The following is a 15,994-nucleotide window of genomic DNA, read 5'->3' as shown; positions in this document are numbered from 1 at the left end:
TCTTGGGATCGACTGTTCCAGCTTCTTTTGATTTGGTTGATATTAGGACCTTAGTTTTTCCTTTGAACAGCCCAGCATCAACTGAAACATCCTCAATTTTCCTTGAAGGGAAAATCCACAGAATGAATTTTAATATGATAAAACCAAAAACTGATTCCATCATATTATCATATTTCAGTCGATGTCACAGTCATACATCGTAAGATTACAAGAATACAAGATATTACATCACTAGGGAACACACCTATTACAGAGTTAATCTAGCGGAAGACTATCGAGTGAAGGCTCCTCCTTCACGGGCATTATCAGAGTTGGCGTAGTGCAGCGTAGATTCCATCTCCAAACCAAACTTGAGCGTAGGCATGAGATCTTCTAATCCTTCCAAAGTCAGCATCTCTAAGAAGCAGGAAATCTGCACACCGCCAGATGTGTGCAGGCCATGGTCAGCACCGATGAGCTTTAGTGGAATAGATAAATAAGGGATCTGGCGATCCTAATATTTGGCTGTGGTTTGCATCCTTAGCGCATGAGAAGTAAATAACATTAGTAATATGATAATAATAATATCCAATTTTTAACACATTCACCACCACACCATCCATATCCATCCGCCAACCATCCATCCCAAACCATCTCCACACCACCACACCACATCTCATCTCACACACTCAGGTTGACAGGCCAACTCCCTCTCGGCCTTGTCTCAACGGCCCGCAGCCCCCAAGGCTCACGACCGGAAAATATCCCAACCCTAGAGGGAGGAAAGGACTCATCTCCTATCTAGTTTAAGCGAAACCCAGGAAAGGTCCATAGCCGACAAGTCGGCATATGTATTGATCGATCAACCAAACACTCTACAGAGGTTTTACATACCCACAAGATTAGTCATCCTCGGAGCCATGTATCTCCTAGGTAGAATTCCGGTCGCTTGCTAGCCTAGAACAATGCCACCCTACCTCTCAACCCTGGAACATCCCAAGTCTAGTCTGGGATGGCTGATACTGTGAGTCGTAGACAGAGCCGGGGCCCTCCGAATGTCAAGAGCCACGTCCACAAGGCTTCCTGAAGTCTCAGAAGGGTGTGGGGGAAAACCGCGCGCCCCGTACCTCCTTGCACACGTTCATCTAGCAGTAGTGGCATCGTTCTACCAAGTAGTCCGACCGTCCCGCACCATATAGGGCGAGTGGGATGTAAAGGATTCCCGGTGAGTCTGAGTACTAGTAAGTCCTTAGGGATTGACCAAGCCAGAATGTCTTCATCAGGGTTTCCATTTTATGTGCCACCACAGCACCTCTACCCGGGGCTCCACCTCTCCGAGGTTCACACCCAAGGCCGTCTCCAATTACCATTTACCCACCACAGGTATTCCATATCCAAGTGCCCAGGTAGCACCACATGGCAAGACTCGCCCCAGGCTCGTCGTTATTCCAGCTCGGTCGACACAACCCTCACTCTCCACGCACCCAAGACACACGTAGCACGCTCACACACCACCAAGTCTGGCACCCATAGCCAAACCATTCCCAGGGGGGTTCACCACCAGCATCACATCCCCGATATAATGCGAAGTGGAGTTAATAATAAGTTTAGTGGTGTAATATGCAAGCAAGCAGGCAAGTAAGCATATATAAGCGAGCGAATGCGCAAAGCAGGGGTGACATGGTAGAGTGGGTTGCATTAGGGTAATAATGGCTCAGGTAGTAGCATGCATCAAAGTATTATCAAAGGAATAATTATAAAGCGCTAGTAGTTCTAGATATTATGCAATGTCTAATAGGATTCTCTAAAAGAGGGTGCTGCCATGACACCTGCGATGTAGAGGTAGTAGTGGTTCAATTATCCGATCAGCGGGGTCTCCTCCTCCTAGGTTGACTCTATCCATAGTCCTTGTCGTCGTTCACATTCTCTTGGTCCGATCGCCAGCTACTCCGCTAAGCGTCACGCAAGGCAAGAGAACACTCGACACCCGAAAAGACAAGGCATAGGAAGATCCAATAACACTAACGAGACAATAAAAGATACATGGCTTAGCCCTCTCGGCGGTTGTCCGATTTCCTCGGGCCAAAGAAACATGAGTGGTGGTATGCTGAGCACAAGCTTAAGTCATGGCCAAGCCAATATGGCTTTACGATAAACGGTTTAAGCCAGAGCTTATCCAGAGCAAACACCACGGCTCACGATCTTTCAATCCGGTGTCATTGAATTGACAGGGATTGGAAGTCGGGCCCCAAGAAAGAAGAACGACGGGGTTTGGCTCTTATAGCCTTATCCTGCAAGTCATAATTGGACACGAGTAGCATACAAGAACGATTAACACTATTGTGACTTGGCTCCAACGTACTTCGGCTCACCCGCTATGGTAGAAAGCGGTAGCGCAAAGAGATTGGACATCAACGGTTCCCTTCGATCCACACGACACAATAATGTCGGGAGCCGAGAAGAGGGTCGCTCAACACGGCAAAAGATGCGGGGGTTAGCTAGGCACATCCATGTCATGTTCTCAGACACATCTTCGGGAAAGATGGTTTTAGACGGTCGATCGGGTCAACACGCACGGGTCCGAGGTACGACATAGACAATTGCTTCGCTAACCCAAAGGGGATAGTCTGGTCTTTGATCCAATCGTCATGGGCAAGACGGAATCGAACAGAGCAGGCTAACAGTGCAACCAGAGCAAGAACAACAAGGGACAAGGTCTACTTCTTCCAACACTCGTGCCATGACGAAAGACGGGGCATTGGAAGGAAGCAACAAACACCAAGTGCGCAAACCACTCGTAGGGTACCCGACTTAGGTGCACTGGCACTAAGACATCTCTCTAATTCATAGCGGTGCAGTTGTCACCGTGGGAATCAAAGAAATGCGATGGTCATACAAGGTACAAGCATACGGGGGTTTGAGCATGAAGAGGCAAGTAAAAGCAAAAGAGTGGCGTAACTCCATGGTCATGGCGAGACGGATCCCGTGACCGTAACCGTTCGAATGAGGTATGATCCCTCAGCCGGCTCGAAGGCTCGACACACAGGCAACAACACCAACAACCAGTGATAAGAACCAAACATGACCGAAAGACGCAACAACTCGACACGACTGCGGAGTAGCACATTCCATAGCTGGGTGATAGATGAATTCTTGTATGGCAGACATATAGATGGGTTGTAAGGACGGAGCATAACAGAGATAACATATGTATACAGAAAGATAGAAGATGGGGGCTTTCTATGGTCACGGTAAGATATCGACTATGGCTTGATTGTGTAGCGAGGGCATGGATGTCCAAGGGATATCATGGCTTGTCCCTGAAGGTTACGACTTGCATTTGGCCAGTAATGGCCAACAATGGCTTACCATAGATTTGATTGGCCAGTCTTGCACGGCTACGGTTGGCCATGGTTGGCCGGGCATGGCTAAGAGCGTCAAGTCGGTGGCTTGGTCATAGATCATGGCTGAGGGGTGCTTGGAACCATATGGTGGCATTCCAGGGCATCATACGTGACTTGCGCGAATGGTGTGAGCGCAAGCAAGAGTGGGCTCTTCAATTTCGAGGGGTCAAAAGTACTTAAGGGTTGGTCCACAACGTAGGGCTCGATTTTAGAAGGATTACAAAACTGGTTTCACAATTTTCCGATGCCATTTGAATTTAATATGAATTTTCAAAGCTTGGATTGATTCCTAAAGAGAAAAGGGGCCGCCTGTTCCAATTGGGTTGCTACTGTGCTGGCTCAGAGGCGTAGTGGGCCTGGTGTCTTGCTCGAGGCCGAATTGGGCTTGGTGCAGCCGACCGGCCCACGAGCAAGAAGACAGAGGGGAGGCCACGGGCCAGTGCTGGGCTGGTGCTTTTATCCGGTTAACAAGCCGTCCAGTTGGGCTTTTGCTTGGGCTGCTATTACTACCGTAACAGCCCAACAACAAGAATGGGGAAGCCAGCGTTGGGCTTCTTGCCTTTGGAGGGGGCTACGCCGGGCAGGGCAAATCGGCGGTGGCTAGCGACGTCGTGCGTCTAGGCCGGTGTCTGTGCGCGTGTAGGCACCATGGTCCACGTGCGAGGGCGCGTGCGGGGCGGTCATGCCGTTGTCGTGACACGCTTGCAGGGTGACGGCAAGGCCAGGGCAGCCTGGCGGTAGTCCAGAGCCGCTTGCCAGGGGCGTTTTGCTCTCGCGTGAGCACGGTGTTCGTGTATGGGAGCCGAGTGCAAGTGCGTGCGTGTGTTCTATGCTATCCGTGCAGTGCGAGCTCAAGGCGAGGGCGTCGATTGGTAGGTCTGTGCAGGAGCTTGTGGGCGGTGCTCACCGGCGTCGGGCACACGATGGCGATGAGACCGCACGGCAGCGAGGCCGCGACGAGGCTTTGGTTGGGCTGCTCGCACTGCTGTGCTCCACGCGGCCTGCTGAGAGACTAGCCCAGAAGTGAATGAAGCAAGCCAACGGGTCATCCGGGTGGCTAGGAGCTCAACACGGTCCACGCCGGCGAGGCTTGCGCTAGGCAGGAAGGGCGTGACGGCGAGGCTAGTAGGTGAAGTCTACGGCTTCCTTGGATGCCAACGTGCGCACAGAGCATACTACAACATGGCGTCTATGGTTCATTGGAGCGCATGGCATCGAGGGGCCCTCGCGATGCCGGGTCGGTGGCTCGCCGTGGGCAGGCTCGGCCGCGGTGGTGTCATGGAGACATTTGGCGCCAGGGTCCGTGGTTCTGTTGGGATGGGGCCGGTCCGGTGCTTGTGCGGTGTGCGTGTCCATGAGCCGGTGGTGGCTCAGGCCTCTGCGTTCCATGGTGCAGAATGCCATGGCCGGCGAGAACGGGCGGGGCTGGTAAGGAGGCATGGTGACGCTCATCGGTGGATGTGGTCGAGGACGTAGTCGTGGGCGCGCTGTCGTCGCGGTGGAGCAGAGACGTCGCGTGGCGAGGCCGTGTTAGAGCGGCGACGTCGTGGAACAAGCTCGCGGTTCAAGGCTTCGAGCATCGCGGCTCCGGTGGTGTGGCGCTTAGTGGAAGAAGGCGTTGGCGCAGCTCCGCTGTTCCGGTAGACGAGGACGGTGGCAAGGCGAAGGCTTGCTATTCTAGTTGCAGCCTCAGCAGGCGATGTAGCTCCTGCTCTCGGCCATGGTGACGTCGGTGTGGGTCGAAGTGGAGGGCACCGGTGCGGCCTCGGTGGAGCACGACGACATCGGCGTGGAGAGGCTCGTCGTGGCCGAGACAGGGTCGGGGCTTGGCGTGGCCGCGGCCGAGGACGAGGCACGGAGCAGAGGCTTGAGGTGGACATCGATGAGGTGGTGCAGCTGCGTGGACGTCGTGGGGTCCTCGGGCTCGGCCAGCGGTGGTTGTCACGGATGGCACAGCAAGGTCACAACTTCCTGGTGGTCAGGTAGCTGGCGGTGTAGTCGTGGATGGCTCGGTGGCGACTCAAGGGAGGCTCGGTCGCTGCTCAGGTCTCGCTGGTGGAGCACCAGCTCGACGAGCCATGAAGGACGACGTCGCGGCATTCCAAAGTTGATGGCTGGAGGCAGAGTGGGCTGATGCGGTGCGGTGACGGCCAGGCTCGAGGTAGATGACGATGGTGTCGACGGTGTGGTCGTCGACGTGCTCGTGTCGCAGACAGGAAAAGAGAAGGGGATCGCGGTCGGCGTCGCCATGGCCAGGGGCTCCGGCGAGGCAGGGACGGGCTCCTGCCGGTGGCTTGGTCACGACGCGGAGCAGGGAGGCGGCGCTGCCGTGGTACGCCTCCAGTATGGCGAGGCTTGGGGCGAGGCCGTGGTGAAGGAGGGTGCAGCGAAGGCGACGGCAGCTAGGAGGAGCTCCAGAGCAAGGCAATGTCGGGGGTATTTATAGCACGCCAGCTAGGGCTTCACGGTGGGGCGCCGACGTTCGTGCTACTGATTTGACGGTCGGCGCGACGTGGCGCGCATCCAAGGCCGCGGGCAGGTGAGTGACACGAGAAGCTTCGAGAAGGGGGCGTCCAGGCTCGGTGTGGTCGCTTCCGCAGTTCGCGACGCAAGGCGTGGCTCGGCGGGGCCCGCAGCTAGGGTCTCGCAGGGGCATCCAAAGTAGGCGTCGTGGCTCCTGATGGAAAGCAGAGGAGCGGGGCTTGTACGGAGAAACAAGGAGACGGCGTGGGGACGGGAAAAGCGACTGGAGGCAAACGACGCTCGCGGCTTCAGTTCCTCCTTGCGGATGACACTTAGGACCCACGGGGTGACGTACAGGAGCATGCAGAGGCGGCTTCATCTGGTTGGCTTGCCATCGGGAGGTGGCGGTGGCCTAGGAGCAGGGGTGCATTGCCCTAGGGCTTGGAGAGGCAGCGATGCTGCTGGGCTAGCTGGGCCGCGATGGTGATGGGCCAGAAGGGAAGCTGGGCTCTGGTACTTGCTACTGGGCACTGGCATGTATACACGTATGGAGTCCTTGCATGGCCGTGTATACAGAGGAAGCAAGGAGCTCACATGATTAGAGGAACAAGCACACTAGCCGGCATGTTTGTTCACCTAGTTGGATTATTAGGAGCATCGCCATGGTGATAGGATGGGTTGGTTAGGACAAAAGGAGAAAGGAATTTTCCCTTTTATTGATTTAAGGATTTTGAAATGAATTCAAAAGGGTTTGAGAGGAATATCCACGAAGAATTGAAAAGGGAAATAAAAGCAAAAGGTTTTCCTTATTTAACACAAATGAATTTTTGGGAGAGATGCAAAAGAGATGGGAGTAATTCAAGTAGGCTTGGAGGGGAATGCTACAGATTTGTGCACTCTGAACAAAACACTAAACCAACTAAAGAACTCTAGCAAACACCTACAAGCAATTCTATATGAGTGCAATGATTTATTTATAAATTGTCTTTAGTTTGACCTAGCAACTACATGCTTCACACATTGGCTCAAAATTTTTTAAAAAGTTCGTATTTTTTGGCTTTTCTAAAAACCCGGTTTGTTACATCAACCATGTTTTGATCTCCTAGGAAAGGATTGTCATCAACTTTCATTTTTTGAGGCGTATCAAATTTGAGCCTCCCCTACTGGATAGCCCTCTGTATATGCTGCCGAAAAATTCTGCATTCATTAGAGGAATGAGAAGTGGCATTATGGAACTTGCAGAACTTCTTATTCTTCAACTGATCAGGGGGCAACATGACATGACCATCGGGCAACTTGATCTGCCCTTTCTCAAGCAAAAAATCGAAGAGCTTATCTGATTTGGTGATATCAAAGTCATAGCTCTCCTCGACTCCTCTTCCCCAAGGATTTGGCACCATTACTGTCTTCTTGCCCCAATTCCATTCAGCTACAGCAACCTCTTATTCTTCATCTTCATAGCCGTCATTGATTGAGTATGGATCATAAGCTTTGGCTACTGTGGTACTCTTCTGGAACCGGGTATCTCTACGCATACTCTGGAATTGGCTATTGAGCACTGCTACTCGTTGAGCCAATTGACCCAAGTTGTCAAATTCTTGTCCCAGCAACTTTTCTTTCCACATCGGTAGCATTCCTTGAACAGCTAAAGTAGCTAGTTGATCATCGACCAAGTTTAAGGAGAAGCACAAGTTCCTGGTTTCTCTGAACCTCTGAAGAAATTTAGTGCCCGATTCATTAGTCTTCTGTCTTATAGTTGTTAGATCGGTAATCTTCTTTTCTCTAGTCCCAGTGTAAAAATATGTATAAAACTTCTTCTCCAGGTCAGCCCAACTGGCAATGGAATTGATTGGCAATGATGAAAACCAAGTGAAGGCTGGCCCTGATAAGGATAGGGAGAAGAAATGAACTCGATGGGCATCCTCAACTGACGCTTCGCCCAATTGTGTAAGATACCGACTGATATGTTCTATCGTGCTTGTACTATCTTGTCCAGTGAACTTAGCGAATTCTGGGAGCCTATAATTTGTTGGAAGAGCGACCAAATCATACCATTCTAGATGTGGGCGTTTGTACGAAAAGGTCAGCCCTTTTGGCTTCAGACCGAACTGATTCTTCATCATCTCAGTCACCCTCAGCAGTAATTCATCAGCTTGCGGATTTGGATTTCTTTACATCTGCTGACACATCTGTGGATTGAAATCCCGTGTGCCTTGGTATCCTGGATTTGGCATCATGTGAAGGGTGTTGTAATCTATGCCATAGTGATACCCATGTGCAATCTCGATCTGCTAGGCCCTTTGCTGGCTTGCTGCTTGAAGTCTCTGATTGTAGACATAAGGATCTATATCCCTATGGATCCTTTGAATTGATGGTGCTATTTTTTGAGCCAACGATGGTATGTGTCCTGATGTGCCAAAATTGATCACCTAGTTTTGACTTTGCCCCGTCGGCTGTTGAACATGCTGTACTTATGGTCCAGGATTGTACTGTATCGGATTTGCAGTAGTTCCTTGAGCCTATTCAGATGAACCTTGAACTGTCTGGACATTACCACTACTAGCTAGTGCTGCTTCTTGATGGCTGGTACCGACTTGATTAGTCCCTTGCGTTGATGGATCTAGAATGTTGTAATAAGCCGGTCCGCCTTGACCAACTGGAAATCCATGAGTCGCATCTGTCATGGCATTGTGGAATATGTCCATGAAAGCTTCGTTATGGCTTGATATGACATCACGAACAGATTTGTCTACAACTTCCTTAAAGAAACGCCTGTCTTCATCTTCAGTTGTATCTGTCTGCCCGTGTAATAAAACTGTTGGTAGTGGAAATTTCTAAACAATTGTGTTGTCACGTGTTTTGGTGTAGGACAACAAACATTTGTTCTGAAACTCTTCTATAGCTTTTGAAAGGTCCTAATATGGTTAGAGGGGGGGTGAATAGCCTATTTAAAAATCTACAAATCAACTAGAGCAATTTAATTAGTATGACAAATAGCGAAATGCAAACTTGCTCTAGCTCTACAAGGGTTGCAAGCCACCTATCCAACAATTCTAGTTGCAATGATTACTAGGCACACAACTTGCAATGTTACTACTCACTAAGAGCTCTCAATCTTGCTACTCTAAAGAGCTCCACTAGATGAACTTAAAATAACAAAGCAAGCTCTCAATTCTAATTACACTAAAGAGCTTGCCACAACTAGTTTGCAAGAATATAAATGAGTGAGTAGGGTGATTATACCGCCATGTAGAGGAGTGAACCAATCACAAGATGAATACTAAATCAATCACCGGGAGAATACCAAAGGGCAAGAGACAACCAATTTTTCTCCCGAGGTTCACGTGCTTGCCGGCACGCTAGTCCCCGTTGTGTCGACCAACACTTGGTGGTCCGGCAGCTAAGAGGTGTTGCACAAACCTCGTCCACATAATTGGACATCACAAGAACCTACCCACAAGTGAGGTAACTCAATGACACAAGCAATCCACTAGAGTTACCTTTCGGCTCTCCGTCGGGGAAGGCACAAGACCCCTCACAATCACCACGATCGGAGCCGGAGACAATCACCAACCTCCGCTCAACGATCCTTGCTGCTCCAAGCCGTCTAGGTGGCGGCAACCACCAAGAGTAATAAGTGAATCCCACAGCGAAACACAAATGCCAAGCGCCACTAGATGCAATCACTCAAGCAATGCGCTTGGATTCTCTCCCAATTTACAATGATGATGAAACAATGATGGAGATGAGTGGGAGGGCTTTGGCTAAGCTCACAAGGTTGCTATGTCAATGCAAATGGCCAAGAGAGTGAGCTTGAGCCGGCCATGAGGCTTAAATAGAAGCCCCCATGAAATAGAGCCATTGTACCCCTTCACTGGGCACAACACGGGGTGACCGGACGCTCCGGTCAGATCGACCGAACACAGGACCCTAGCGTTCGGTCGCCCGATGCTTGCCATGTGTCATCGGCTTCAAACGCCAATCGCCCGATCTCAATGGTCAAGTGATGACCGGACGCGTTAGTTAGAAAGTGACCGAACACAGGACCCCAGCGTTCGGTCGTTTCCAGTAAGGTTCTAAACGCGAAATTTCACGACCGAACACGTCCGGTCAAGCTTGACCGGACTCACCCAATGTCCGGTCACTCAACGTTTCCTCTGTGCGCCTCACGTTAGCGTACATCAGCACTGACCGGACGCACCCTACCAGTGTCCGGTCACTCTTCACACCAGCGTCCGGTCACAAGACCAAGACGCGTACTCACTGCTGCTACTGACCGGACGCAGAACCCCAGGGTCCGGTCGCTGTGCCACTAGCGTCCGGTCACTCTATGAACTCCTGTCTTTTCTGTATAGGGCACCGGTGGCACCGTCGAACTATCTGCACTCTGCAAGCGGACACTCCGCCGGTAAAGTTTCTAACCCTTGCTCAAATGTGCCAACCACCAAGTGTATCACCTTGTGCACATGTGTTAGCATATTTTCACAAATACTTTCAAGGGTGTTAGCACTCCACTAGACCCTAAATGCATATGCAGTGAGTTAGAGCATCTAGTGGCACTTTGATAACCGCATTTCAATACGAGTTCCACCCCTCTTCATAGTACGGCTATCTAACCTAAATGTGATCGCACTCGCTAAGTGTCTTGATCACCGAAACAAAATGGCTCCTACTATTTATACCTTTGCCTTGAGCCTTTTGTTTTTCTCTTTCTTCTTTTCCAAGTTCAAGCATTTGATCATCACCATGCCATCACCATCGTCATGATCTTCACCATTGCTTCATCACTTGGAGTAGTGCTACCTATCTCATAATCACTTTGATAAACTAGGTTAGCACTTAGGGTTTCATCAATTAACCAAAACCAAACTAGAGCTTTCAGCTTTGCTGATGATACCCTTATCCCCATCAGGTAGATCTTCATAATGCAGCATAAGGATGTCGTTGTTGTTGTGAACCACCATGACGATTGTGGGGTCCCACCGAGCGGGCCAGAAACATGTGTCGACACAAAATTTTCGTCCCGTGCCAAGGACACATGCAGCAAGCCGGAAGGGTCTGCTCGATAGAGCTGTAGATCTGTCTAGCTTTAGCGCAGGGATGGTCGATCCTGTGCACTCCTCCCGAGACGTGCTAGTCAATTTGACCCTATAATTGACAAGGAGAGAAAGCTTATCAGTAATTAAGGGCGGAACTTGCTGGTGTTGCCAGACAGTCCCGAATGTGCGGCTCTAAGAGCCGATATGAAAGGAGATCGGCTAAATAGTCGATTCCAGCATATTCATGAGAATAAATCGGTTAAAACTCATCAGGTTGTATAAGAAGAATCGGTTATCATACAAGATAAATGTCGTTATTTGAGCAGATATTAATCACTGGCAATAAGATATCAACGATGATTGGTTTATGCTGAGCCAATGATTACAAGCAACCGAACCCCTTTTATATAAAGAAACAATTCAACACCATTCAACCTTTTAATAAAGATAAATCTAATGAACATGTTAGATCTCATCTATCGCTATGACTAGTGGGGCATGAGGCAGAATCATGCATGCCGTAGAAATAACAATAGACTCGACGACCCTAACTCATTACTAATATCAGTGGGGGCATGAGGCAAAATCATGCAGGCCGTAATACAATAATAAGATCATGGGGCTAACACATCTTTCAACCTATCTTTACTTCAACGGTCTCGTGATGCGAACTGTTTGTGAAAGCACTCGATATCAGCTAAAACAGCCGATTCAGGCATAGCGCACTGTTAAAGTCATGTCTTATTAGAAATAGATCTACCGAATAACGATCCCCACTCCACAGTGCTAACAGTGAGGTGTGAGGCAAAATCACACAGGCCGTGATAACGGGCCATGAAACTGTTTTCGCTAGCCAATAAATCTACTCAAGACGCAACATGCTTTAACCGCACGCTATGCACGATCAAGATTGATGTAAAACAGCCGATAAAACGTAACTCATCGTTTAATGTATAGATTAGATCAGTTTTAGATTAACAAACGATGGGTTAAACAAGATATAAGGCCGATCTAGATCAATCCCAATCGGGCAGAGTGATATAGCTATAATTTAGATAAATAATGAAAGCAATAAGCAATATCGATAACTTAAGGAATCTACCAAAGACTGTCATTATAAGGTAGAGCCGATAACTTGACCTTGATCTAGTTCATGCAGTGGGGTCGACCGGATCGATGCAGCCATACTTGAACTAGGCAAGAATTGATAACTAACTTATACCATAGTCGCAGTGGAGGTCGACCGGATCGATACAGCCGTACGAACAGAGTTATAAGCCATGACGGTACTTACAACAAGCAGTGGAGGTCGACCGGATCGATGCAGCCGTACTTGTTGAAGAACTCACCGAAATCTACTCTACTCCTACTCCTAAGGGTGGCTGGAGTCGAAAAAGTAAATGACTTGTATATTGGATTGATTGTTGTTTTCTATAATAGCCGGGGTTCGGTATTTATACCCGGAGTCTAAACATGAATCCTACTTGATCACGATTCGTTACAATCTACGGTGTAAATGAAAGCATTTCTAATTTAAGATAACTTGGAATCTAATCTTTTCCTTTTTGTAGAGTTCAACATGCTTTGTCCCGGCGCCGATCGTAGCCTTCGTCGTCATCTGCCGGCATTACCTGAAGAAAGCCGATTCCGGTGCTGTATTCGAATCAGCCAATTTCGATCTGCACGCAATTGCTTCCTTGATGACATGATCTTGGGAGCTTTCAAGTCTCTGCGAGACTCCTTTCAAATTTTGGTGTATACAAATGGAAAATAAGTATGCAAGAATAATTCAGTTAGCCAAGGATACTTTATACATACTATAGAAAATGGTGACAGATAAACATAGTTACCGAATTAAAGTACATTCTTATACTCATATAAATGGATCAACTGCAAGTCCGAAACCATCGTTACTGACTTGCAAAAACTCGATACAGAACAACAGCTATATGTGTTTACGTACAGCTGTTCGGAGCACCTGTATCCAATACTGGAACAGCAATAGAAAATGGCAGTAGTCCTACTACTGCAGAGGAAACACCTGCGCCTGAATCGGATTCATCAAGTAAAAGAAGTGCCCATGAAGCAGTTACTCCCCTTGCCCATATGACTTACATTGATCAGCTAGAACACAAAATACAATCGATGGCACAGATACTGAAGAATCTTGTAAGGCCGATTTCATGTCCTTGTATTGTTCTAAACACTGATAAACAATGATTTTACAGAAATTTCTAATCTCTCTTTTACTGTTCTAATCTAATGTAGACTCGCAATGCTACGAAAGCTTGCCCACCTGCCATTCCCCTGCCTGATTGGGTTTTTAAATCATATGAGACATGGTGCTGACTGCTGAGTGTAAAATGTGTGTCAGACATGCCTTTTCTTTTGGTTAAAAGTGAACATAAGTGGCATGCAATCCAACTCTTTACAAATGCAGACAAATTCTAATATGTTTCACTTACATGAAACCTATATAAATCTGTTTTCGACCAGTGTCTGAGACTCTGCAATTTATCTCAAATATTTGGAACATGTTCTTCTCATTGTTCTGGCTTCTGAACATGGTTGGTAGACATAATACATGTGTAATTAGATCAGATCCGCAAACAAATAGCTTAACCTAAAAGTTTGGGTGCTCGGTTTCGCACAGGAAGTTGTTGAAGAGGAGGGGGGGGGGGGGGGGGGGGGTGTACCTGGTAGTGCCTCGTCGCCAGTGAAGGGCACGAAGAAGACATGGCGCCTGATGGAGACTGCACCTGTCGTAGGGAGACCGCGGCAGCGGCGCGGTAGTCCAGCCGGCGCGCCCCGATAGACATAGACAGAGAGAACACGCCGGGGGGGGGGGGGGGGGGGGGGGGGGGACCGGAGAAGAGACCACACGGCGACGGTTCCGAACGTGGGACAGGGAACGCGGTCTTCCTTCGTGCGTGCGGACAGGGAGGTACTCACGGGCCCGACGCTTGGCTTTGGACTCTCGGCCGTGCGCGGGGGTACTGAATATTATTCAGTAGCCGGGTACTAACTTGCGCAACCATTTTGAGTTACGATAATTACTATGTTAATTTACGAGATTATAGTAACTCCTTACTAAGTGGTTTACTGTAACGTTATGGTAAATATTTTCATTGGTTATAGTAACCCAACTATTGTAAATATGTATTGACATTATCGTAAATAAGTATATAAAATTATCGTAAATAGAGATGGCTAAGAATAACTTATTTTGTAGCTGGCTACTTAATATACTCTATATATAATTTAGAATGGAGGGAGTGATACCGTAAAATACGCTTGACCTTGATGATCAAACGGAACCGGAACAGCATCAACTAACTGCTCCCAGCTGACGTATGAGACGAGTTTATCTTCTTCTCATTGTCGCTAATGACAGCCCTCTCTTGCAGCATCTTCTCCAGCCGGGCGTTCCAGGCCATCTCCTCCTCGACCTCCTTCCTCAGGTCTTCCACCCTGTGCTCCAGCTGCCGGACGTACCCAAGCAGCCTCTCTTCCTCCCTTGGAGCTGTCACGCTCACACCACTGGCGCTGCCATTAACGCCGTCGACGACATCATCGAAGCGGCCGGTGGTGCGTTGCAACACGTGCGTCACCATGTCCCTTTGCACCTCCAGGCTCTGCAGGACGGCCATCAGCTGCCGAGTCACCACTTGCTGCTGCTCCTTAAACCCTATCGCCTCCGCCTTCCCGTGATCGTGATCCCCATGCGGCCGCTGCGGCGACGGCCGTCTATCTCCATCCCCGGTGGAGTCACTGTCGTCCAGCTCCACCCGGTTCTCGAACGGGGCGCACCTCTTCTCCACCGCCGGGTCCTCGGTCGTCGGATCAAACTCCAGGTTGTCCTCGTTGAAGTTCCAGCCGCTGATCCGTCGGTTCTTGACGACGACGACGTCGTCGGCGTGGCGGCGGCACGGCGACAAGCAGCGTGCGCCGCCCCTGGCACCGACACACCCGCAGAGATCACTACCCGCGTCGTCGTCGTCCTTGCTGCACCGCTCCTCGATGCTCGGGACGACGGCGAGGACGTTGCGGACTAGGAAGTCCCTGGAGCGGCGGGTGGCAGGCCTTGAAGAACGGGTGGCGAAGGAGCTTCTCCGCCGACGGCCGCTTGGCCGGCTCCTGGCAGAGGCAGGCGGACACCATGTCCTTGAACGCCCTGGAGAACTTGTTGTTGCTCTTGTTACTCACGGCGGCGCTCTCCTCGAGGCGGACGCGACTTGTGATCCTCATCAGCATCGACTTGGACGGCGGCAGGTGCGAGAGCGGCGGGCGGCCGTGCGCGAGCTCCAGCGCCGTGATGCCGAACGACCAGATGTCGGCCTTGATGCCGTAGCCGACGTGGGAGTGGATCACCTCGGGCGCCATCCAGTACGGCGTCCCCGCCACGTCGTTGAAGCAGCAGGATGCCGACGAGCCGAGCCCCAGCGCCGCCGTCGTCGAGGCCGACGCCGGCGCCGACGCGTTGATGGCCATGGTCTCGTAGATGGACGCCGAGACGCCGAAGTCGGCGAGCTTGACGGCGCCGTCCGAGTCCACCATGATGTTGCCCGCCTTGATGTCGCGGTGGATGCGGCCCTGCCCGTGGAGGTAGCACAGCGCACGGAGCGTCTCCGCGAGCACGACGGCCACGCACGGCTCCGGCAGGCCGCCGGGGAACCCGTGGCGCAGGATGGAGTGCAGCGAGCCGGCGCCCATGAAGGGCATCACCACCCACAGGTGGCTCCCCACGGTGAAGGAGCAGTGCGCGCGGAGCACGTTGCGGTGGGACAGCAGCGCCATGGCCTTCGCCTCCCGCCGCACGCCGTCGAGGTCGGCGCGCGAGCGCTCCAGGTCGATCGCCTTGATGGCCACCACCGCCGACGAGCCCAGTGGCAGGCACACGGCCTTGTACACCACCGCGCTCACGCCGCTCCCGATCTTGCACAGCAGGCGGTACGACTCGGCGTTCAGCGGGTACCTCGCTTCGTCGCTGCCACCACTAGAAGCATTGTTGGCCGGCGCCATAGCTGACGGCGCGGCGGCGGCCGGAGCAAACAGGCCAGCTGCACGTAGCATTTGTCGATCAGTAATAATGTGATGAGGCGAATCACA

General features: G+C 50.7%; 2 protein-coding genes across 3 annotated transcripts in view; one reads left to right on the top strand and one right to left on the bottom strand.

Moving 5' to 3' along the window:
- LOC136504598 (uncharacterized) overlaps window positions 1–12,594 on the top strand; it is a 25,180-nt gene extending 12,586 nt beyond the window's left edge. Inside the window, exon 10 of one of the 2 annotated variants that reach the window (XR_010770927.1) lies at window positions 12,457–12,577. Coding sequence is in view for 1 of the 2 variants with exons in the window: in XM_066499553.1 (XP_066355650.1) it covers window positions 12,457–12,594 (138 nt within the window). In the remaining variant the exon portion in view is untranslated. Of the gene's footprint in view, window positions 1–12,456 lie in introns of both variants that reach the window. The other variant, XM_066499553.1, reaches the window with a different exon arrangement.
- LOC136504597 (serine/threonine-protein kinase BLUS1-like) lies at window positions 12,493–15,994 on the bottom strand. The gene is given in 3 exon segments (XM_066499551.1): window positions 12,493–12,625; window positions 14,168–14,961; window positions 14,963–15,994. Coding segments are annotated over 2 exon segments (1,740 nt in total). The 5' UTR covers window positions 15,959–15,994; the 3' UTR covers window positions 12,493–12,625; window positions 14,168–14,217.

The sequence above is a fragment of the Miscanthus floridulus genome, chromosome 14 (genome assembly GCF_019320115.1).
Source record: "Miscanthus floridulus cultivar M001 chromosome 14, ASM1932011v1, whole genome shotgun sequence".
Lineage (NCBI taxonomy): Eukaryota > Viridiplantae > Streptophyta > Magnoliopsida > Poales > Poaceae > Miscanthus > Miscanthus floridulus.
Note: the sequence above shows the minus strand (reverse complement) of the source record. Positions and strands in the feature narration are given on the sequence as shown.